Raw genomic sequence first — 24,791 nt, 5'->3', positions numbered from 1 at the left:
TGCTCTAACCAACCAACAGGCAGAATTGACGCTCTGTGATTGGTGTCAGCCTCAAGAGGCCTTGCAGATTCCACTCTCATTCTCTTGGTGCCCTGAGACCACCATGCTGTGAAGAAGCCCACGGGGAAGACCATCAAAATCTCTCCAGCTGAATACAACTATGTGAGTTTAGGTGAGACTAGCAGGAGAACCATGTGCCAGCCCAGCCCACACAGTAGAAGGTAATAAAATGTGGCAGTTTTAAGCCACTAAATTTTGGGCTGGTTTGTTATGCAGCAAAGGCTATACTTGAAACTACGTCCTTTCCAAAACCAAGGCCACAAAAATGGTCCCTATAATCTCTAAGAATCTTGAAGTTTTTCATTTTTAGGACTTCAATTCATCTTTATTTTTATATATGTTATAAGTTGGGTATCTAATTTAATTTTTTTCCATATGGTAAACTGTCTTAGTCTGTTTGGGCTGCTATGACAGAATACCATAGACTGGGTGGCTTAAACAACAAACATTTATTTCTCAGTTTTGGAGGCAAGGAAGTCCAAGATCAAAGTGCTAACAGACTTGGTTCTTGGTGAGGGAACACTTTCTGGATTGTTGATCTTCTTGCTGCATCCTCACATGATGGAGACAGAGATCTCCTGTCTCTTCCTCTTTTTATAAGGGCGTTAATACCATCATGAGGGCTCTACTCTCATGACCTAATCTAACCCCAATTAGATCCCAATGCCCCACCTCAAAATACCATCACATTAAGGATTAGGGCTTCAACATATGAATTTTGGGGGAACACCAAGCCAATTGTCCCCATCATTGTTTTTTGAGTAGTCCATCCCTTTCACACTGGCTGATAATGTTATTACCTTTGTCATACCCCAAGTTCCCATATATGTTTAGCCTGTTTCTGGGCTCTATTCTGTTTCAATGGTCTAGACAGACCAGTGCTGTCCAACAGATATATGTGAGAAATGTTAATAACATATAACATGATTACATATATAATTTAAAATTTTCTAGTAGCCACATAAAAAAGGAAAAATTCTAATAAATTTTATTTATCTTAATATGTCCAAAATATTACATTTTCAACATATGATCAATATTTTAAAATTATCAATGACATATTTTACATTTTTTTATTACTACCAAGTCTTCAAAATCTGGTACCTTAATAGGACTTCTCAATTCATAATAGCCATATTTCAAGGGCTTAATAGCCATATGTGACTAATGGCTATTAGACAGAGCAGACCCACATTATTTTATATGACTACAGCTTCATAATAAGCTTTGCTATCTCATAAAGAAAGGCTTCCCACCTTGTTCTCCAAAATTGCCTGGTTATTCTTAATTATTTACAAAATCATGTCAATTAGAATCAGCTTATCAATTCCATAAAAATCCTGTTGGGATTTTTACTGGAACTGTACTGAATTTATGGACTAGAGAGTCAACATCTTTATAATAATGACTTTTTTCCATGAACATGGTATATCTTTCCATGTACATCTTCTATGTCCTCCAATTAAATTTTCTCCTTAAAGATCATATACGACTTTTATTAGACATTATTTGTATATTCTATATAGATTTGCTGCTATTGTGAATGGGGCCGCCATTGCCCCAGTCTGCTCCTCTTACCACCCATCAGTGTAGTTTTAATGGGCTCTCAGAGAGGAATATAAAGAATGAGCATGGAAAAGGATTCAGAGTTCTAGTCATGTCATTGCACCTGAGCCTCCATCTCAGTCTGTTACCTGTCTTGTAGGAGTCTTATTTACATGCTGCCTTCACTACTTTTGCCAACTGCATACCAATGTACCACCACATGGTCCTTTTGTGAGAATTAGAAAAAGGCACCCCATTTTCCCAGGGGGTGCTGTGTTGCAGGGCACATGGCTTGGTAAGCAGCCCACAGGCTACATATCGGCCCCAGTTTGGGCAGGGCATCTGTGTGATGAATAACCTTCACAGTGCACAATGGCTCTATTGGTAATGTCTGGCATTTTCCTTTAAACACCCACTCCCTTTTCAAATGTATTTTTTAAAGAACCCTATTACTACTTAAATGGGAAAAACAAAACAAAACCCAGTATTGATTCCCATATAGTTTTAAAATTAAAAATTATAAAAACAATCGACTTTAAAACCTTGCTAGATACTATTGCCTGCCAAAGGTTCTGAGCTTAACCCTGAAGGCTCTTCATTAAAAAGAGATAATCAGCAACTATTAAAGATCATTGAGTAAACTTATCCTTGATAGAATCAGATGAAGGAAAATGAAAAACTGAATTACTTTCTATGTAAAAATATTCCAGTATGCCTCCTCGGGGAAACATAAGAACAATATGCCTAAGTATATTATGAATTCTATCCCTTATGGTTAATGATAAAAATAGCACAAGGTTCATGTGAGGGTATCCAGGCACTGTGGTAACTTCTATACATCCTCACCCAATTTCAATGCTCCTGATAACTATAGGTAACTAACTATAACTAATGCTCACAGTAACTATTGGTATCATTAGCTCCATGCCACAGATGAAGAAATGGAGGCCTAGTTGGCGAACTCAAGGTTACATAGAATGAAAAACCGAATTACTTTCTCACTATGTAAAAATATTCCCATGTCTCCTTGAGAAAACAGCAGAACAATATGCATAAATATATTATGGACTAGGGGTTATTTCATGAGCCACAGATGCACAGATTCCATACTTCATCCCCGCCCCCCAAAAAAGTCCTCCTGACAGACAGCCACACAGGAGCCATATGGAATCACCTTGGTCTGGTCCGGCCAGAGTTGTCTTGGCTGCAGCTCCTGGGGACTGCCTAAAGGAGGCCCCTGAGCTCCCTGCAAATCCGCTTAGGGAGAAGGGCCTAGCATGAAAACAGCTACAATATAATCCCTTCCTGGACTCCAGAAGACAGCTCTGCAACAATTCAGGTACCCGAATTGTTGAATTCAATTATTACCAGAGCCCAGATAATCCTTTTATGAGCCCCAAGCAGAACTGTATAATGTAATTTTGCTAGGACAGAGTCATAAGAAAACAAAATTCTTTCAGGTTCCTGACACAGTTGGTTCTACATGGCAGAGTGCAAAAGTACAGATGCCTTGGACAAAACCATAGGAGAAACGGGGTGTGATACGGTCAAACTAAAACTGGGGAGGGACGCTCCTGCTCTTCAGACTAGATGCTGGCAGAACACCAACACCTCCATCCCCGATATGAAGGTGACAAGGGCTGGCTTTGATGGAGAAACTTACAACTTAGCTGGGAGACAAGAAATGTGCACCAGAAGTGGACAACAAACCCAGATCAGTGCTGGAAGAGGTAAGGACCAGACAGAGACAGGAGCAGCAGGGAGGGGCATGGAGGTGGGAAGTGGGGAAGGCATCCTGGCAGAGACCTGAGCAGGGCCAGAGGTTTAGGCGGCAGGAAAAGGTTCCTGTGGGCACAGAAAACCCAAGAAAACTTTGACTAGATGAGAAGATGAGTCCAGGGAAATAAGAATCCAAACAGAGCAGGTCTGAGAGGGGCGGCAAGGTAAGAGAAAGCCCCTGAATGCTGATATCAGAACATACAGTTCATATGCATGAACTATGTAAACACATAGGGCTCTTAGCAAGTATTGCTGGTGAACGGGACGGAGCTTACTGTTTTTCAGTCCCAAGCCATCTGCTTTCTCTTGGACAGCAGTCTTCCTGGTTGCCAATGACTGAACCCTCTGTCCAGGAGGAGGGATTCAAAGAGCTCTGTCCAGTTCTGTTCTCAACCTTTCTGTCCCAGGGTTAAAAATATGTAATAATCACACACAGTCTGGTGCTTAATGCAGAACTGAATTCTTATATAGGGGTAAATACTTAAAAATAAAATAATACTTAATGCCCTGACAAGTTTACTTGCAAGAATTAGTTTTACATTTTATAGTATCATAAAAAGTAAACTGACTTTTCCTTGTAAAACTAAAAAGATGAGTGAATCCTCTTATAAAACTTCTTCAAAAAGATTCCACTCCTGCCTAAGCTCAAATGATGGGATCATTTACAGAAAATCCAGTGAAGTTAGTCAGAGATACCAAATACCCTGGAACATGAGTTATCTGAGGTTACTCTGTGATCAGGACGGCCAGGCAAGGACTCAAACTGGTACCAGGCATTTCAGGAGGTGGTAAGCACACTTGTGGTTTTGTGGTTTTCAACTGTACTGTCAGCCTGGATAACTCTCTGTGGTCAGGGACCATCTGGTGACAGCGTGCAGTCTGCCTCAGCAGAATCAGGAAAGTCTGCACCTCCCAGAGATGCACTCCCTGTCGAAATCCCACTGCTGTGGCTGCTCCCATCCTTTCAGGACCCTGACCAAAGACCCTGACCAGGCATATTTTCCAACTGATGAGCAATAACGCTCCAGCTGGTTTAATTTGTGATTCGGAAGGAAAAGGCACAAAGAAAATACTTTCTATTTATCTATGTTTAATCCCAAACAGAAGCAAGTCAATGATATAATGTTAGTCACTTGTGTCCTTCTGGCCTATAACATCTATGGATCCCATCCATATTTTTCTCAAAGCTCTTCTTCAAAGCACCCAGCCTGTGCCTAGCTGCCTGGCTCACCGCAGGCATTCAGTAATTATTCGCTCACTTGAACAAAATGATAGTGGTGTGTAAGGGAAAGCTCCCAGGGAGAGATCTTTTCTCACAGGAGCTAAAAATCCACTGCCCATAACTGGGGAGAGTGAGGGTCTGGCCTCAGGCAACCATGCTAGCGCTGGCAAAAAGCCAGAAACAAACAGTGTGCTCAGAGCTGGCTAAATACAGTGACAGGTGGACTGTGGAGGATCGCAGAGGGAGACAAGGCCTCAGAGCTGGAAGAGGGGCTGAAAAACAGGGCAGAAAAGTTTGGAGGAGCACAACTGCCCCACAGAATGCCACTGCATCACTCTGCTGCTGGAGCTACAGGTGGATCCACCAGCACCCTCTTCTCTGTCAGTATCTTGGGCAGAAATGTAGGAACTTCAAGGGCCACTTCTCAGTGTCTCTCAGACGTAGACATAATATCAAGACAAATCAGGTCTGGATTTTTCAGATGTGAATCCTTTCTAGGTTTGGTATCTAACATCACATGGTCACATTCCTCTGCTCCTCTAGGAGAAGATGAAGTTACTAAACACTGACCTAATCCTGACAATTCATAAACAGAGGAAGAACCCCAACAGTGCAGAGACATGTGAATAACAAAGACTCAGCAGCTACCCTCATGAGGGCAACACTGGTCCAAGAGCCACAAGGAGGCACAATGAAGACCTGACCCCAGGACCTATGCAGATTCTACGGTTCACTCCCCAGCAATGCTACCTGGCAGGATTACTTCAGGTGACAAGACAAGATGGAGAAACCTCACTCAAAGTGTCCATCCAACTTCAGAGCCCTGATTGCTTTCCTGCCACTAGGGCTAGTCAGAAGTATCTGTTCCTGCTCCCATCCTGCCCGTGCCCCTTGGAGGCCTACAGGGCCACTCAAACCTGTTCACCCAAAAGACCACGAAATGATTTTTCCAACACTGAGTGCTGTGCAGGATCCTTCAATGATTTCCCCTCCACTCCCTACTAGATAAAGTCTCAATTTCTCATTTCTGCCCCCTTGCTGACCTCTGCAGCCTCATCTTCCACTGCTGCCTCCACAGATCCCCAAAGAGATGGGTTCTTCTTTCTACCATTTCATCCTAAAAACTACTCTTCCCCTTTCAAGGCCCCCATTTAGCCGGCTGAAATCCTCCACAGCAGACAATGGCCAAGGCCTGGAAAGCCTGGGCCTTCACCACAAATAGCCAGTAGATTAAAAGACAGACTGCTGAGTGATAGCGAGCCCTGAGGCCATAGGTTCTGGATCCTCCAGGCTGCCTCAACACCAGGACTAGAGAGGAGGCCTAGAAATGCAAATATCCAACTAATATCCACTGCTCTTGCCTAGGGCTAGTGGTAGGGCATATTCCTTAATCAAAATAGAGGCCTCTCTCCAGGAAACCCATGAACTTGGAAAATTCCAGCTGGCATGTAAACTAGTAGTCCCAGTAGTTTCGCCTACCTCTCGTTCTCTGAATGTCCTAAATCCTCAATGAAGACTAGACACTTGCTTCCGAGTCCCATCAAGGGTCGAGGGTTCCCAAATTCCCAGCACCTCGAGGGGTGACCAAAGAGGCACCGTCTAGCTCACGGGCCTAGGGCAGTCCATTTTCTACGAAAAGAACTGAACAGACTCAGAATGCGGAATATCTATCTCTTAGTGCTCGAGAGTTTTCCTGTAGTAATCTTTACCTAGCAGGACAAGGAGACCCCGCCCCGCAAGAGGCAGGCAGGCAGGCAGGCAGGCAGGCAGGCAAGGATTCCCTCCTCCCTTGCCTGAGCCTTCAACATCCCCCTCGCCCGACCCGAAGCGCCGGACCGCGACCCACAGCCTCCTCTCCACCCCCCCAGGCTAGGCCACCCGCAAACCCACGAGGCCACTCAACCCAAGAGCGACGATCCAGCCAACCCCCAATTCTGAGCTCCGGGGGCCCCAGACCCACTGACCCGTCCTAGAGCCGCGGGGATCAGAGGGCACATTCTTCGCCACCCCACCCCACCCCGGAAAGGAGGAGCAGAACGACTCCGGTTGCGGACGGGATCAGGAGAGCGCGGGCTGGGCGATGCACCCGGCGAGGGGCCGGGGTTTTGGGGGAAGCCAGGGGAGCACCAGCCGCGCCTGGAGCGCCAGCGGTGGGGAGGAAAGAGCCCCTCCCCCTTCCCGCTTGCGGCCCCGCCCGGCCTCTGGGCCCCGAGGCGCAGCCGTCCGGAGGGAGGAGAGGCGCGGGAGCAGACAGGAGAGAGGAACTTACTTAAAGGCTACATAGTTTCACTCCCTACCCTTCCCCGAGCGGCGGCGACACCTCCCGGCCCTTGGGCTCGGACTTCTGTGCCCACCGCCCCAGCGCCGCAGCTTCACTCCACCGCCCACCCTTTTACTCCGCCGTTGGGCGGAGCCGCACCTCCAGGTTAGCCCAATGAGCGGCCGTGCTTATCCAGAGTGACGTACGAGCAGAGCAACCATTGAGTCCGTCCAGCCGGGGGAGGGGCTCCGGCAGAGCAAAGCACTTCCTACACCGGCTGGACAAGCCCAGAACCGCCGACTGCGCGTGCCCGGAACGGGAGGGGGCGGGGCCGAAAGCCCATTTGACACTAGGGAAAGGGTCCAAGCTCCGTCTCTGGAAAGCGGGCTTAATCGGGATGGGGAGACTTGGGAGCCATCCTACCCTGTGGATCGCCCTTTATTGCTAGCTTTGGAGAATGGAGGTGCCCAGGCCTACGAGGCACACCACTCCTGTTGCTGATAGGGTCTGGGAGTCCGGGTCCCTAGGTTCTAGTCCCTTCACTATCGAGTGACCTAGGTCCCCCCCTTTTTTTTTTTAACCCGGGCCTCGGTTTCCCAATCCGTGAAATAGAGAAGGGTTAGATCTGCCGAGCGTTAATATTCCAGAACTTCAATGGGGTGCGGAGGAGGGGGAGATGGGGGACCTACACGTGACCTCCCCGCGCGGGGCTCCGCCTATCCCTTGTCCAGAGATGGAAGCGCCCTGTAAGGACGGGCGGGGGTGGGTGGATCCTAAGAAACACGACCCGGCCGCCCTTGGCTGCGGCTAAGGCGGAGCGCGCAGCTCGGCAGCGGGCTAGCAGTGGAGACAGCACGAAAAGATGGGACCGCAACCCGGGCTTCGCAGGGGGCCACCGTGGAGACCAGGGCGGTGCAGAGACTAGACCTGTGACTCGGAGCGTATCTGGGGAGGATGGACAAGGGGACGGGAGGCAGCTAACTGGACTCTCCGCGCCCGCTACTCAGAGGCGCACGTCGCAGGTCCCAAGCGGGATCCATCGACAGCACGGCAGCACCGAGCTAGTCTTGGACCATGAGGAGCACGCCGGCGGTCCGGCCCGGGGCCGCCGGTAGGGCTGGCCGCGTCCTGCCGCGCTGAAGGCGTAAAACTGAAAGGGGCGCACGCGACCCAGCTGCGCGGGAGCGCACCGCCATGGCGAAGGAAGAGTGCAAGGCTCTGCTGGATGCGCTCAACAAGGCGACCGCATGCTACCACCACCTGGTGCTAACCGTCGGAGGCTCCGCGGACTCACAGAACCTGCGTGAGGAGCTGCAGAAAACGCGCCATAAGGCGCAGGAGCTGGCGGTGGCCACCGGCGCCCAGCTGACCACCGCTCTGCGAGACCGGGGCATGGGCACCGAGGAGCGCGCTGAGTTCGAGCGCCTCTGGGTGGCCTTCTCCGGCTGCCTGGACCTGCTAGAAGCCGACATGCGGCGCGCGCTGGCGCTTGGCACCGCGTTCCCACTGCACACGCCTCGACGGCCGCTCGTGCGCACAGGCGTAACTGGCGGTGCAGGGGGCGTAGCCGCGCGCGCCTTGAGCGCCCGCAGCTTGCGGCACGAGGCAGAATGCGACTTCGATGTAAACGACCTGCGAGAGCTGGAGCGGGAGATCCTTCAAGTGGGCAAGATGAGCCACGACATGGAGATGAAGGTCAACGTGCCCCGCTGGACAGTACAGGCCCGGCAGGCGGCGGGCGCCGAGCTCCCGTCCAGCGTTGGCGCCTCTTCAGCGGGCTTTGTGTCCATAGAAGAGCGGACAGCGCCCTGCGACCTGAGCAAGGCCATCGCCGCCACCCTTTTCAGCGCCGTGCTGCTGGCGGCTGTAGCCCTGGCGGTGTGCGTGGCAAAGCTCAGCTGACTGACGACACCCGATGGCCCCTAGGCACCACTGTTCCTTCCTCAGAGACATCCCTCCCAGAATGACTGCTACTGCCAGGACTCAGATGGGAGTGGGATCTGGCATGTATAAGGGGAGAGGTTCTAAAACCCCGTGTGTGTACACGCGCGTTTCAGGCAAACATCTGCCTAGGCGGAACGCGGTTTCCTCTTGCTGGCCTGGGAGGAGTTAATTTTGTGCGGGCCGCCAGGGCATTACCACTAATGTATGCAGGAGCTTTATCCTCTATTAATAGAAAACCGTCCACAGTGCCCCCAGATTCCTCTAAGTTAATGAGTTACCGCGTGTGCTGCTGGGGCGTGTTTACACTAGAGACTCCCATGGGGCAGTTTGAAAAAGGGGATGAGGTGAAATGAAATGTGGAGAGGGGGCCTGTTTTGTTGGGGTGGGGGGTTCTTCCTGGACAGGAGACAGATTGCAACAAGCTGTAAGCAGTTTTTATTACCTTAATCCTTTGGGGCCTAAGCTTAGAGTGCAAAAAGAAGTTCATGCAAAGTGCTTTCTCTACTGCGAACGATTGCACTTCTTGGCAGAGCTTATCCGTGAGTCAACAAAAGCAGCTAGAGAGGGTCTGACTTTGCTTGTAAAACCAGAGAAGCACGGTAGAAGCCGCCCTCCACTGCACACACTGCCTATTTAAAAAGACACTCCCCAGCCAACTTGGGAAGAGTATAAGCTTCAGGATAGGCCACATGCTGTTTAAATAAGGACTTTCTCCTTCGCTGGGGCTTATTTTTGTTCCAGAACTAGACCAGAGTTTTTGATCCTCCTTTAGGGGAGGGCTGGGGAATCCTCTTTGAAGCCCTTAATCCTATCTATCCCTTGGAATTTGCTTGCTGGCCAGTAGGAGAGCTGGCTTTGGAAGGAGATGCACATCTCTCTGACCCCAGCCTCCCCCCCCCTCTCCTGGGTATAGTGGCATCACTGGCACAGAGAGGTTTTGAGCCAATTAATCCTGAGACTGGGTTAGAATGTAGCAGCTTTAACTTGGAATTTAAGAAGCTTTTTAAAAATAACAATCATTTGAAAGTCACATAACCATATTGTGTACTATCAAAACTGTTTTCTTTATAAAGGGCATTTGGTCACGAATTTATACCTGACAATGAGTCAAACATAGCAGTCTTATTTGTAAATATACATCTGAATCTATTTTTAAAATCTATCTTCTTGAAGGCAGGAGGTCATAGCAAAAACTGCTGGAACCACAGGTGTAGATGACATAAGTTAAGTGGGTGCTGCTGCTTTCGGTTAATAAATAAGGAAATGTGGAAAACACTCCAGGTCTCAAGCTGGAATTTGCCTGAGGAGTGCTGCTACCTCCTACCTGTGGTCCAGAGAGAGCATCTGTTGAGAAACGAGATGCATTTAACTCTCTAAAGGCAATAATTTGGAATAAAACTCAAAGGCTTTGATTTGACTGAAAACAGAGATTTTTTTTTTTTAATTCCGGAAATGAGAAAGGGGACTAGGAGAAAAGCATTGGCAGTTTTTCAAAAGGCAACTTGGAGGGCAAAGGGGCAAAGGCAAATAGCAGGAGTGCTGTCTGGGCATCCACTCCTACAAGCCACCCTCCCAGCTCACTCTCACTCCTCAGCACACAGGTTCCAGCACCTCAGAATATGAGATGTTTGCATGTGTCTGCGATAATGGTTTTAAAAGACCCGCAGGTCTTAAGCCAATTAAAAGTTTTGTGACAATAACTAATTAAAAACTCTTTCTGCCTCTCCCAGTCAGGGGTGAAACTGAACAGGGGCCAATGTCAAATTCTTTTGCACCTGACTGTCCAAAGTACCTTCAGAGATGACACAGAAAGTTTTCTAAATTCTCCTCCTTTCTCCTCCCACACACAATAACACATGGAATCTCCACCACCTTCCCCAAAATGCCCCAGCCTCATCTCAGGCAAGAGGAGGCTGGGGCATTTTGTGACCCAATGTTGGAAAATATCCCTAAAAACCAAGCCCTGAATAGAATTTCCTCTTTTTAAGACTGACTCTCTGTTCTTATCAAGGTGTTTTGGTTCATGAAAAAATAAATTGTTCGGCAGAACCTGTTAAGGAAACAACCTATCAGAAATCATGTAATCCACAGAGAACAATTGGGACAAGCAAACTTAATTGTTGTCATTCCATCCTCTTGGCAGATCCTTGAGTATTATATGTGCAATCTGATTCTAAGAGTCCTCTGCTCACTGAAATTAGCGATAAAATGTTGCCAAAAAAAAAAAAACACAACTGAATTAGAATAAACATCCTGAGAACCTGTTAACCTAAACAACTCTGAGTTTGAAAATTTTAGACATTTGGAACATTCGGCATTATTTGGAGTTATTACTGCCTACTAGAACTTTTGCAATATGATGCAAGCAAAATTGCTTTCTGCTTGAGCAATAGGCTGTATGTAATTCAAGAGATCGCTTTTTGATAGAAGACTGGTTCAATTTAGGTGTTTGATATCAAAGTTATTAATTTTCTAAAAACATTTGGTATACTGTTATACCATGATACAAGTGATAGAAAAAAATCAAAATGTTTAATATAGGATATACATGAAGAAGTCAATGTCAAAGGCTATGGCAGAGAACATCTACTTTCCTAAATTAAAGGTACAAGTTAAAGGATAGATCTTTACTTCCAAAGTAAAACACTATCTTAAGTCTCTTGTGAAATTAAATACCTATGACATCCCTGGCTTCTCTTTTGGGAAAACAATATTGCTGTCTGACAAAACAAGAACTTGGAATGTTAAGGCACTTATCATGAGAACTTTGAACGATTGCTATTAAAAACAGTTAAAGCAAACAAACAAATACAAAAATCTAATCATGTTTGTAGGAGAAAAATGCCTACTGGAAAATTCTTTTTATGTGCTGTAAGAACTTCAAATGCCACAAGGGAAAATATTTTTTGGTAAATAAAATTAGAGCATAAGCTTCATGATTTACCTAAGGTTTACAGTAAGCTGCGTAAGAGATGTGTGATGTCGAATGACTAAAAAGTAGATTTGGTTGAAAAGAGTTCTAGTTTGCATGAAGTTCCTGATAATGCTGCATTTTCCTTTTCAATGTGCACATTGATATGTTTTTAGCTACTGGTTGCTTTTCAGAATGTAGTTCTCTGTTCTATATTGAATGCTTGTTAAGAGAGTGAGCCCCAGAGTGTGAGCCTATATGTCTGAGAAATAAAGTGTTGTAGGCCTGGCCTCTGCATTACTTTAGGGCGAGCCTCCTCTGGCAAGGCCTGACCAGCTACAATGTGTGGGGGCTCTGCCTCTCTCTCCAAGTACCTCAGACAAGTCATTGACCTCCCTGTGCCTCAATTCCCTCATTTGTGAAATGGGGGGAGGAGGTCCTGACTGATCAGCTCGAAGGTCCCTTTCAGAGCTTAAGACATTTAATAGAATGAAGTTAAACAAGAAAGTTATTTTGTTTGTGTGTGTGTGTGTGTGTGTGTGTGTGTGTGTGTGCATGTTGAAATGGAATCTTATAGTTTGGTGGTTATTGTCTAAAATCGGTTGGTAAAATTTCATATGAATTTTAAAAATCAGAATGAACCAAGCTTACTGTGATTTTAGTCTATATTAGAATTAGCAGATGGACTTGAAAGCAAATTTGTGTAAATGCTACTTATAGTATTTAAATTAGATTAGGAATTTAAATTCAGACTCTAAGTTCAAGAAAGCCTGGTATTTATTAAACAGTTTGTTGTACCCAGCAGTCAGACCACCTAAATTGATTCTGGGAAATTACAGATGTGAAAACCTGTTATTTGTCATGGAGGCTGGGAGAATCCTATTCTGCAAATAACCTGATGCCCTCAGAACTATAACTACACTGGCTGCCTGATATCAGGGAACCTGAGTGCAGTGTGGTTGTTTTGTATGGGGCATCAGATCCAGGGTAGAATTAAAGACTTTGTGTCTACTGTTTGAATGATGCCTCTAACTAAAATGTTTATTAATACATAAAAAATTAAAGATAACATACAGCGTTTATAACTTAGGTGGAAAGGCACGCATAAGTGATTCAACTAGCAACTATTGTGATTAAAAAAAAAAAAAATTCTTGGGAGCATTGTCAGTCTTGCTCCACGGCATATGTAATCCGTTTGGCTCAAATAAACTCTTATCAAAAAAATATTCTTAATCTTCTTCATATATACTTGAATTGAAGTGAAAGTCCTGATCAACACGATTACTCTTCACAGATTTAATTACATAAAGAGATGTACAGAAATACACCAGGACTATAAATCTCCAAGTGCTTTTCTACGACTATACTCTTTTAACGCAGGATAGAATCCGGGAAGAGTAGCAGGTCTCCACATGAATGATCATATTCAAATACCTTTTCTTTGGCTCTTAGGAACTGGGCAAAAGGGCAGGAACTGACCAAAAGGGCAGGAACTGACCACATGCTGCAACCCTGTATCCATGAGGGCTAGATGGATTTCTGGAAAAGCATTCCTCTCTTACTTATTTTCTTCTCATTCCACAGAGGATTCTAGGTGTTTTCATTGTAGTACTATAAAATCTTGGGCATCCTTGTTTAGTGTGTAAGTTATAACCTTAAGGCTTATATGTCAAATGTAAATAAACCAAATGAGACCTCCTTTTGGCAAAATGATTTGAGAGTCCTTTTAACATGCTGTTGCCAGAAGGCAAATTTGAGCATCCCCTGCTTGTATGTGTTAGGCATATAGAGATCTACAAGGAAATATACAGAAATGAAAATATTAAGGTGGTGGGATTATGAATGGTGTTTTTTCATTGTTTTTATTTAGTGTTATATTGTTTTTACAATAAAAATTTGAATGCACTTATCACCTAGAAAATTTTGTTATTAAAATATACATTTTAACAGTTAGTGTCTCAATTGTCATGAGAAACAACTTTGCTTTCCCCCAAAAGCAAAGCAAAATGCTTTTGGAATCTTACCCCAGGGAATCAGAAGCAAGTTTTGAAATATAGTGTCAAGACAGATTAGCATAGAGATTAAAAGCATTGCCAAATTCGAAGCAGTTCCTTAATCTCTCTGACCTCAACTGCCTTATCTTTACAATGGGAGTAATAATAAGGTAAACTTCATAGGGATGTTGAGATAAGACATTTTCCAGGCACAGCGCTCAATAAATGTCAGCTCCCACTGCTGTTATTATTTATCATACTACTTTAAAAGTCTGAAAAATGAGATGGTTGGCAAAAGAACCAATATATGTGAAAACATTTTATTTTCCATAACTTAGGTAAAATCTGCTAAAAAATCAATTTGAAGATGAAAACTAGAAAAACTTGTCAAATGAGAGAAGGTACATAATAAAAAGGTCAAGTTTACAAAGAGAAATTCAGGTTGACTTAGAAGTTGGAATTCGTACATTTGTGAAGTCAAATTTATTGAGTTATAATTTAAATACGGCAACATTCACCCTACTTAGGTATGCAGTTTTGATTTTTGACAAATGTATACAATCATGCAACCATCATCCAAGTCAAGATATAGATTGATTCCCTTACCCCCCAAAAGTTCCCCATATCCTTTCCTCCCACCTCAGGCTCTGGCAACCACTGATCTGATTTCTGTCTCTATACTTTTGCTTTTTCCAGAATGTCTCATAAATGGAATACATTTTTGAGAAATAATGTTGTGAACTTTTAAAAAACCTCAAAAACACTTTTTTTCAAGAAACATTTTGAGTAATAATTTTTTTGTGGTGATTTTTGGTACACAGGATGTTACTGGTCATTCACAGATGAATTTCATTTCATGGCAGTGATGGGCATTGGTTTCCAGGTGGGTGGAACAAACTCTCCTGTTACTGTTGTGTCTCCAAGCTGATGTCATCTCTCCATGGCTAGCCCTGCAGATTACGTTCTCTTCCTTTTTTCAACTGGAAAACCTGATAAACAATGGATAACATAAATGAATTTGGGCTTACTGAATGAGAGACTGAAACAAAAGCCCACTTGGAGCAGTAGATAAGAAGCCACAGGACATGTTTGCACCACTTTTTTCTTAGGATTATGCATGTGCTATAAACCAAATAAAGAAATTTGTTATTGTAAAGACAGCTGCGGACGACCAGCAGAACAAAATAATGAAGAGTCAACTGTCATTAGCCTTCCAGATATATTTGTTGTTTTAGAAGTCCTGTTCTAAGCAGGCCTCCATAGATTCCAGGATGGCCTGAAGATATGCATTTGAGGTCACTATGACTGAATTAACAGCTTCCCATGGCTCATAGCACTGGAACTGTCTGGAAAGTAGGAGATTGTTAAAAATACAGATTCCAGGGTGCCACCAAGACTCTACAGTAGATTCTGAACCAATTCGCAGAGAGCCACAGGGAAGCAGTTTAGGGAGGGGTCCCCAACTGTGGATTCTGTAGACTAAAGGTGGATGAAAGTTGGCAGACCCTCACAGTAAGGCATGTGTCCTTCTTTGACCTCCATGTGCACTTTTCCAAAGTGTGGCCTGGTTCTGTTTCTGGAATGTAGTCAGTACACAGAGATTTGCACCTTTGGAAAATACTGCTAAAAAAAATCAGGTTAAATACTGGTGGTGCCATTTGTGGATATTCACCCACAAAATAACACATTATAATGACAGCTTGTAAATGAAACTCAGCAAGAGTACATATAGTCTATATCTGACCTAAAAACATAATGTGGGATCAATTTTAATAGTAATTGTGGGAGAAACTATTGGCGACTGATAAGGAGTTGTAAGAGAGAAAACTCAGAGTTAAAAAGTCTCTAAGATGTAATATTTCTCTTGGAGGTAAGTCCTACAGCCACTAAAAATGTGGAACAGATGGAAATTTCCAGCTCTAGGCCTAGATTAAACATCTCCCATTGTTAAGGGTGGAAAATTTTCAAGTGAGCCTACTAGCTAAGTCAGCTACAGGGAAGAACTATCTTTAGATACCAGAAGTTGTCCTACTTGTTTGTGTGTGGCTTAGAAAGTGTGTTGCATAAGATATGAAGATGGCCAATATCTGCTTCTGTAACTCATTTATTTGTTAATTAAGGGTGTGGTTCCGGGCAAAGATATGCTAACAGCCAAATACCACTTCTGTACTCTGCTTGCTCGTTCAGGAGACCACCAGGATATGGTCTTAAGCTTTATCAGCTGCCTCCTCTGAAAGCGCGGGGCTGAACTCCTCTAGCCCTGCGTGGTAGAGAGTCGGTCGCCGGCCGGCTAATAAAGGCTCATAATTAATCTCAATTGGCTCCGTAGGTCTCAGAATCATTGGCGCCATAACACCATGAAAGTGTAAATCACCAAATGCCTTAAGAGGCTTAAGGTGGTCCCAGGTGCACTGACAATAAAAGGTTCCCACAACACCAGATTATTCTGGGGCTTAACGATTCAAGTAGGACCTTTCACACTCAGGCTGAGCAGTGGGAAATTTATGATTTTGGTATCTGGTTCATCCATCACTGGTGGGATTCATGTAAGCCTGCAAAGCTCAGACACCTGCCCCTAGGACACCACCCACTTCCTACAAAAGGAGATACGCCATGTGTCAACCCGGATTTTAAAGGGAGAAAGTCCTAGTTCTCAGGTTTTCGTTGGGTAGGTGTCACCAGGCTTGGGTTTGCATCGTGCTTTTATCATGGCAGGTAACATGCACACATAAGCATTCCTGCTCTTGGTCCGAAGACCTGGGTGAGGATATTGTGGTACTCCTTGTGATGGCCCTTGTTTCGTCACAACTACCTGACTGAGAACCAGGGCACTGAAGGCGGCGCTTGCTCAAGCGCGCGCCACGCCCCTCCTATAGAAAGGCGCTCGCGTCCACAGACCTTCAGGAGTTCGTCCTAGCAGACACGGGTCTCCGTCCTCCATCCTCCGTCCAAAAAGGCCACTGGGGTGGTAGGATCGGCGTGTATGAACTCCTGCCGTGTCAGAACTTGGAGACCAGAAGCCAAGCGCCGCCACTCGCAATGAGCGCACTCCTGCGATCCAGTTTAAGCAGGTGGCGGCGGGCAGCCACCTTGGTGTTAGCGGCGGGTTGGAAACACCCGGGCCTCGCCGCCCAGGCGCTGCCTCCACCGTCCGTCGAGGACTTCCGGGTGCTGCTACTGCAGCGCTCCGAGCAGCAACGTTTCCTACCCGGGGCTTACGTCTTTCCAGGCGGTGCACTGGACGCGGCAGATCGCTCGGCTGACTGGCTGCGCCTCTTCGCGCCCCATCACGGGCCGCCGTACTTCAACTTAGTCACCCGTCCGCGCCCACGCACTGACTTTCCAGTGCTGCCCGCAATGGAAACTGACGCCGCCGACGGGGACGACGCGGCGCTGCCGTATGACGTAGCCTTCCGCATCTGCGCCATCCGCGAGGCTTTCGAGGAGGCGGGCGTGTTGATTCTGCGGCCCCGGGCCTCACTGGCCGCCGCGCCGGAACTTGGCCGGGCCCTCCCACCGCCGCCCGACGTGACCGCCTGGCGCGCCCGCGTTCGCCGCGACCCACGCCACTTCCTGCACCTGTGTGAGCACCTCGACTGCACGCCCGACATCTGGGCGCTGCACGAGTGGAATATCTGGCTCACGCCGTTCTTCCGATATGGCAGCCACCGCTTCGACACGACCTTCTTCCTGTGCTGCGTGCGCGAGCCGCCGCCCGTCGAACCAGAGTTGGCCGAGGTGGTGGGCTTCCAGGTAGGGCGTCCTCACGGCGCGGCCGGCGTCCGAGGCCCACGCAGAACCTCCTGATAAGGGCCATACAGCCAATAAGTGACTGAACGGGCATGGGACCTAGGCGGTCGGGTCCCCAGCCCTGCAGGCCAAAGCCAGAACCTTGGCGAAGTATTTTCCCCGGCTTCACAATCTCAAGGCCTCGACTCTGTCTCCCCAGGCGGCTCCCCGAGCAGGGCTGCTGGGACGTCCCAGGATCCGAGCAGAACTCGGATTAGGCGCCAGGCCCCTTTCCAAGCACTTTAAGTCATTTCATCCGACAGTAGTTTGCTTTTTCAGAGAACATATTTTATGTGATTTCAGTGGGGTTTTTTTGTTTGTTTGTTTGTTTTTACATTTATTGAGGTATTTCGTGCCCACGGATATATTATAATTTGGTAACTGTACCCTTCGCACCCAAAAAGAATATTCTGTTTGGTGGAGTGTTTGTAAAAATGAAATGAGGTTAAATTCCTTGGTAGTATTTGTCAGGTCTTCTATTTTAGTTGTTCCATCAAATACTGTACTGAGAGGAATGCTTAAATCTTCAAATAATTGTGGATTTGTCTTTTTCTTTTCAATTCTATCAGGTTTTGCTTCATGTGTTTTGAAGCTCCTTTGTAAGGTGCTGTATAGACAGGACTGTTAAAGCTTTATGGATTGACCCTTTGATTATAATGAAATATCCTTCTTTATTCTAAAATTTGAAGTTTACTCATATTAATATAGTCACTCTACTTTTCATTTGATTTGCTGACACATAGTATATCCTCTTGCATCCTTTACTTTTAACCTTTTTGTCTTTATATTTAAAGTGTGTTTCTTATAGGCAGCGTATAGTCTTTATCTAAAATGACAATTTCTTCCTTTCATTTGGAGTGTTTAGATCATTTATATTTATGTCATTATCAATAAGATTAGATTAAAATCTACCATCTTACTGTTAGTTTTTTATTTGTTCCCGTCTGTTCTTTGCACTGTTTTTCTTTTCCTGACTTGGATTATTTGAGTATTTTTAGGACTCTGCTTTATCTCTATTATTGACTTATTAACTATACCTCTGTGGGTTTGCAGTATACATCTTTTGCTTCATGTATAGTGTTAGAACCTTATGACAGTATACTTAAGATTTCTCCTCTCCTGCCCTTTATGCTATTGTTGTCATACATTTGACTTTTATTGTTATTATACACTCTCTAATACACTGATTATTTTTTGCCTTAAATAGTCAGTCTGAGTCTATTGCCATGCTACCCTGAACAAGCCCAATCCCGTCTGATCTCGGAAGCTAAGCAGGGTCGGGCCTGGTTAGTACTTGGATGGGAGACCACATGAGAAGACCAGGTGCTGAGGGCATGAAAAATAAAAAAATAAGAGATTGTAAGCTGACAAGGTCCTTGCAATCTGTGAGGTCAACCAAGGGTTGTCTCACCTAAAAAATAAAATAAAAAAGTCAATCTGTTAAAGACTGAAAATGAGAGAAAAAATGTCTTTTATTTTACCTGCATATATGTCCTTTTCTGCTAATTACATCATTTCTGTGATTTTGTTTTTCTATTGACAGCTTTTTCTTCTAGGTATGGTTTACATTTTTCTGTTTTTGTTGTGGGTCTTGTGATTTTTGATTGGATGTTGGATATTGTGATTTTTAGTTGAGTACTAGATTTTGTCATATTCTTTTAAGACTTGTTGGACCTTTCCTGGCAGGAAGTTAAGTTGTTGCAAATGGATCCTTTTGAGGTTGATTTTTTAAGTGATTTTGGGGTGGGTCTATGGTAGCCTTTATTCTAAGGCTAATACCTGCACTTCTAATGTATGACCCTTCTGGGGTCTACAATGCCCCTTATATTCAGCAAGGTCTCTGCACCTGGGTTGGAGGGAATTTGAAAAGTTCTTGGCCTTAGATGAACTCCAGGACTATTAGTCTTAAGCTCCCAGGTAATTGTCCTTTTCTCAGGAATCATTGTTTTCCAGTGTCATGTGGTTTCACCTTATGCATGTGTAGATTAGTGTTTAGTGAAGACTCAAAGGCACCCTATGCAGATTTCTGGAGTTCTACTCTGTGTAGATTCCCTCCTTTCAGGTACATTGCCTTCCAAATTCTAGCTTGTATGGGTTTTCCTAAACTCTGGTCCTTGTCTCTTCAAGTCAGTGAGAATCTTACATTTTGATTAGGTTCTCCCTTCTTGTGCCTTTGTCTGGGAATTACCTTTTGGCAGAAAGCTGGAAATTCTTGGAACTGAGTTCACCTCATTTGTTTTTCTTTTTTCACATAGTACAATTCTACATTTTTCAATGTTCAAAAATGGTGGTTTTATAGGTTTTGTCACTTATCTGTTTTATGTTATGTTAGGGGAAGGTAATTATAGCACTTATGGTTGGAAGAGTAGGTTCCAAAAAGTAATTCTTAACCTGGTCTAGGTTAGCGGTTCTCAGCATGGGATTATTCACCCACCCCAACCCCTGGGTATATTTGGCAATGTCTGGAGACATTTTCGGTTGTCACAATTCGGGGACTTCTGGCTTCTACTAGAGCCCAGGTATGCTGTAAAACATCCTTTAGTACATAGGACAACTGCCCACAACAAAGAATTATCTGGCCTAAAGTGTCAATAGTGCTGAGGTTCTAAAACCTAGTGAAAACAGTGGGTTTTAAAAGCCAGTAGCCAGATTTTCTAGTTAGAATAGCTGCCTGAGTTTCTTCATCTGTAAAATGACAGTACGTGGAATTGTCCTAAGGATTGGAAATATTTTACATAAAGTAATTGAGCAATGCCTTATAGTAACAGGTAACCAATAAATAATAAGTTCGTTTAATCTATGGTTCAGACTAACCTGAACAGGTTGAATTAAGTGGGTGGATGGCTATTGTTTAACCCAGAACTCACAAAGAATTGACAAAGCAGAATGGCTAATAAATTACTTAAAGATTGGGTGGTCCTTTGAAGCCTGAGCTTTGTTTTCAAAATGCAGCCAACTTCAGAATAACCTGAGGTGCTTGTTAAACATTAGATTGCTGGCCACATAGGCTGAAGATTTAATAGGTTTCTTAGGGGATGTTTAAGCATATGCAGCTTGTAAACCTTTGGCCTGTAGCTATCCAAGGCAGAAATTGATTTCAACTCCTGGTTTAGGTGTGGGAATCAATTTTCCTCTAGTAAACCAGTTAAAGAAAAAGGCCTTTTGGGATTATTCCGTAATTATTGAATCAGTTCTTTTTATCTAAATGTACATGGAAGGAATGCTTGGCAAGGAGGGTATGCCACAGCAGTGAGGTGACTTAAGTTAAATGGGCAAACACTGGCTGATTGCTACCCTGCTATTATTACACTGCTGGGACTGTAGACTGAGCTGTGCCTCTTAACCTTCCTGAAAGCTCCTACTGCTCCTCTTTCCCCACATTACAACATGTGGGGCACATCACGTTGCATTTTGGTTGCTGAAGGCACCATAGGGCCTAAGAGCTTTGTCTTGTCCACAACCACATCTTCAGGGACTACCCAGGGCACCTATTTGTGGGAGGAACAAATGGGCACTAAATTCTCAATCCGCTGCCATGAGTTTATACTTCAGAGTCTTCTTACCGTGCCTTCTCAGCATCTCTTGCCTTTTATGCTGAACGACTCTCACAGGTCAACCCTTAGTGACCTATCCTGGTTTATTTATTAGTTCCCAGGATCAATATCCCAATAATCAACCTCTTAACTGGGATCAGCCGAGCTTTCTTCAGCAAACCTTTTCATGTTGTCTCAGTGGAATCTTAACAAGGTGCATCTATGAATTAATTTTACATCTTTAATTATATCTTAGGTACTGATCTAACGATCTCAAATGTTGCAGTGTCTATGGAAAAAAACCTTCAGGAACTCTACCTTTGTTTTCCACAGTGGTCATCTCCATCAGAGGCAATCAAAAGTTTCATGTCAGAAGAAATTTGGTTGATAGTCCCACAGTTCTATGAAATAAGAAGACTTGAAAACTTTGCCTCTCTCTCTGACTTGCACAGATTTTGTTTGGATCATGTGTTAGAAGAGGTGGAAAGATGGATGCCAATCACGTTATTAAGTGCTGATGGATGCCGCCTCCTGCTTTTACCAGGTAAGTCAGTGAAGCATCAATGCTTTTGTTGGTATTCACATTTAATTCATGATAATAGTATGGCAGTATTGGCCAACACAAAGACATGAATTACAGTCCATGTTTTAAATACTACAGTGGTTATTATTTAAATAAGATCAAAGTCTATAAAATATCCTTAGTATTTATTATAACCAGAAGTTCTGAATAAGTTACTTTATGTATACACATTTATGTGAACATATTTCCTAGACTGACAAAGTTTTGTCTCATATTATCTCACTTTTTTATATTTTAATTTTGAATTGTGAGAACTTGTAAATTGTCAGCTTATTTGAATTAGGGAGTTTGTTGATGGTCAGTTGTTTTTGGGCAAGTATAGGGTGGAGGTTTTGTGGCAGTTTAAAGTGGGGTTTTGTGACCTTTGTTACTTATGGCTACCTGTCTTAAGTCTCACAATAGTGATAATGTTTGTTACTCATCCTACAGTGGGATAATTTAGCAATTTTGGTGGATAAATGATGATTTCTCTAATTTAACCTTAAAATTATTAGAGCACCCCACATTGAAACACCAAAAATATATGGATATCAACGCCACTGTTAATACTGCCTAGGATAAAGAGAGTCATGAACTATATAAAAGTTATAGTTTATGATGAAAAATACCAGTCATAAATTTATGTGCCCAAAGAAAATTCTTGGCTGGGGAACAGAGAGCTAAGGAGTATGAGAATTAAAAACACAAGAAAGAAATAGAGGTAAACTCATAAAATTAGGGTTATTTAAAAACTTTCTCGGTTCCAAACACATGAAATAGATTTAAAAAAAAATACTAATTTATATGTCATTAAAATATTGGAATGTTTTATAAAATAACTATGGAATTAAAATATTATTTTTCAGGAGATGAGCTGTACTTAGAAGATTCATACTTTGTAGAAAATGTTATGTCCACTGAAAAAAGTTCTGAAGAACTCATGAAGGAAGGCAAGAAATTTCACCGAGTAGTGATACACAGTCGCCATGATTATAGTATCCATGTGACTGTTCAGTCAAAGTATAAACATGTTTATCCTAAGAACTGTGTAGTAAATAAGAGTCATTTGTAGCGTATTGCTTATTTATTTGTAAGCTGGCTACTTGAAATTGTCCTTATGAATAATGAGTGTTGACTAGACTTAACTTGGAACTTAAGGAACTTGGTGCCTATAAAAATTATAGTATAGTCTTTCATATTTCAAGCATATTATGGAGCTCTCTTATTGTATTCTTTAATCCTTACGGTGTTACACAAGTATAAAATATTAATGATCTTACCAAAAGGAGAAAAGAATGTCAGAAGGATTTCCACTTCTGGATTGTTCTGGTATCAAAAGTTTAAGCTGTTCTACTGCCATTATCTTTTAAATGTCCAGTATGCTTTAAATGTTCCTTGATGTGCTTAGAGCAGTCCATGAATTTTTTAGACTTTCTGCTGGTGTTAATTTAAGGGTGTTTGAGTACATGGTGAACAGTAGACTGAGACAATCTTTAAGTGATAGTGTCATTTTCTTGTTATATCTTTAGCTTGATGATTAAGATCCAATTCTGTTTAAAACCAGTGACATTAGTTATTAGGTTTGCCAAATTAGAAACATGTCTTAGTTAATATTTTAAAGGAATAAATGAAGCCATGACAAAAGCCAGAACTATTTTTCACTCTGGAACACTAGTTAATGAAACAGAGGTTAGAGAGATGTAGAATTATTCATCATTTAAAGGTGTTTAATAATGATGTTTGTTTCAGTATTTTTAATATGGGTAACTTTTTCACCTCTTAAAAGGAATAATGTTTATTGATTAAAGATGGGAAATGTTTAAGACACCAGTTGTATTTTAAATCTTTGATGATATAATGCATCGTATGATTGATTTCGTTTTTCATGACATGTCTTAGTTTTCCTACTTAAAAGATAGAGGTATATTGATGAATCAAGTTTATGTGTATTATTTGATCCTGATTAGAGGAATACATCTAGATCAGTGGTTCTCAACCTGGGACATGTTTGCCCTTCAGGAGACATTTGGCAATGTGTGGAAACATTTTTTGGTTGTTACAGCTGAGTGAGATGCTACTACCTAGTGGGGAGAGGCCAGGGATGCAGTTAAATATCCCACAATACATAGGACAGCTGCCTGCAACAATTATCTGGCTAGGGTTGAGAAACTCCGATCTAGAGTAAAATCTATTTTCTTCAGTAAATGATTCCAATATGTAAAATTTTAGAACCAGATACTGTTAGCATTCCATCTGGCTTCTGAATCTACAAAAGTTCTTATTGACTTTTGACCTTGGGCATAGTCCATAGTCTTTAATTCTTACAGAAAATGGAATGTTATGTAGCTGGAAGAGCTGCTGAGAAAACTAAGAAACAGATTCACATAGCTAGTTAGCACCACAGCCAGGAGTAGAATCCAGTTCTTCGTCAGTAAGTGACATCTGTTGCTTGTCACTAAAAGCAGATATCTGAATACTTCTGCTCACTGCATCTTGGTAGTATAGTCACCAGGGAAACCACAACAGAGACAAGCATTGGATAGAACAGTGCTTAACTCACATAGAGAAGAGACAGAGCAGGATCAACTTCAGCAGTGTACACTGGTCCACCATAGCCAGCAGGTCCCCTCCCTGTAGCCAACACAAGACAGTTGGCCTGCACGCATCCCTTTTGTGCTGCAGTAGGAGGATCCCATCTGTTCCCTGCTGGGGACAGTAGTGGGATTGGCCAGGTGCCATATGACACACATGCTTAAGCAGAAGAGCACAGGAGCACACAGAGTCTAAAACAGGGAAAGAGAGTTCCACACAAGGTGACAAGTCCAGCGCAGGCTGTGAGGGTTCTTATCTTTTGGTAAGGGAGTACTCCAGGCCCATAGCCCATTCTTACGTGGCCAAGGGAAAGTTGAAAGACTGCATGACACTGGATTTCCCAACACTGAGCCCTACGCCCTTTTCTTTGGAGTTACATGGCTAATTGGGTGATTTCAGGAGATGTAGTGAGAAAGTAATGTGACTGGTTTTTCTTCATAAAGATCTATTTTTGTTTGTTTTTAATGTGAATGAACCTTGTTTCCAAGAATTCCTTTCGGGAGACTGTCATAAGACTTCCTACGTGTGGTGATACCCTAACCCCCAGACCAAAATAATCAAGCTGCCCTCATGAGCTGAATAAGTGGGTTGTTTTAGAGC

The 24,791-nt window shown here is 43.6% G+C and overlaps 3 protein-coding genes, 1 long non-coding RNA gene and 1 pseudogene across 8 annotated transcripts in view; 3 read left to right on the top strand and 2 right to left on the bottom strand.

Annotated features, from left to right (window-relative positions):
* Positions 1-7,013, bottom strand: part of ANKRD27 (ankyrin repeat domain 27) — a 49,316-nt gene extending 42,303 nt beyond the window's left edge. The window contains exons 1-2 of one of the 4 annotated variants that reach the window (XM_039888616.1): positions 6,876-6,996; positions 6,086-6,235 (exon numbers count right to left, since the gene is read on the bottom strand). The gene's annotated coding sequence lies outside the window, so the exon portion shown is untranslated. Of the gene's footprint in view, positions 1-6,085; positions 6,236-6,875 lie in introns of all 4 variants that reach the window. The other 3 variants (XM_039888614.1, XM_039888613.1, XM_039888617.1) reach the window with 3 other exon arrangements.
* A 175-nt stretch (positions 7,014-7,188) lies between these two features.
* RGS9BP (regulator of G protein signaling 9 binding protein) lies at positions 7,189-11,044 on the top strand. Its single transcript, XM_039888622.1, has one exon. The coding sequence runs from the start codon at positions 8,061-8,063 to the stop codon at positions 8,766-8,768; it is 708 nt and encodes a 235-aa protein (XP_039744556.1). The 5' UTR covers positions 7,189-8,060; the 3' UTR covers positions 8,769-11,044.
* Positions 11,045-14,021: 2,977 nt separating this feature from the next.
* LOC120622874 (uncharacterized) lies at positions 14,022-16,837 on the bottom strand. The gene is made up of 2 exons (XR_005658579.1): positions 16,614-16,837; positions 14,022-14,704 (listed from the first exon to the last, which is right to left on the bottom strand). It is a non-coding gene; the product is annotated as an uncharacterized LOC120622874 (long non-coding RNA).
* NUDT19 (nudix hydrolase 19) lies at positions 16,718-23,533 on the top strand. 2 transcript variants are annotated; one of them, XM_039888620.1, is made up of 3 exons: positions 16,718-17,468; positions 21,371-21,581; positions 22,466-23,533. In XM_039888620.1, the coding sequence occupies exons 1-3, from the start codon at positions 16,755-16,757 to the stop codon at positions 22,669-22,671; spliced, it is 1,131 nt and encodes a 376-aa protein (XP_039744554.1). In that variant the 5' UTR covers positions 16,718-16,754; the 3' UTR covers positions 22,672-23,533. The 2 variants fall into 2 exon arrangements, with proteins under 2 accessions (XP_039744554.1, XP_039744555.1); XM_039888621.1 differs by lacking the exon at positions 22,466-23,533 and having other exon boundaries at positions 21,490-21,581.
* LOC120623170 (uncharacterized) lies at positions 18,721-18,839 on the top strand (annotated as a pseudogene).
* Positions 23,534-24,791: the final 1,258 nt, after the last annotated feature.

Source organism: Pteropus medius, unplaced genomic scaffold, assembly GCF_902729225.1.
Source record: "Pteropus medius unplaced genomic scaffold, Ma_sr-lr_union100, whole genome shotgun sequence".
Lineage (NCBI taxonomy): Eukaryota > Metazoa > Chordata > Mammalia > Chiroptera > Pteropodidae > Pteropus > Pteropus medius.
Note: the sequence above shows the minus strand (reverse complement) of the source record. Positions and strands in the feature narration are given on the sequence as shown.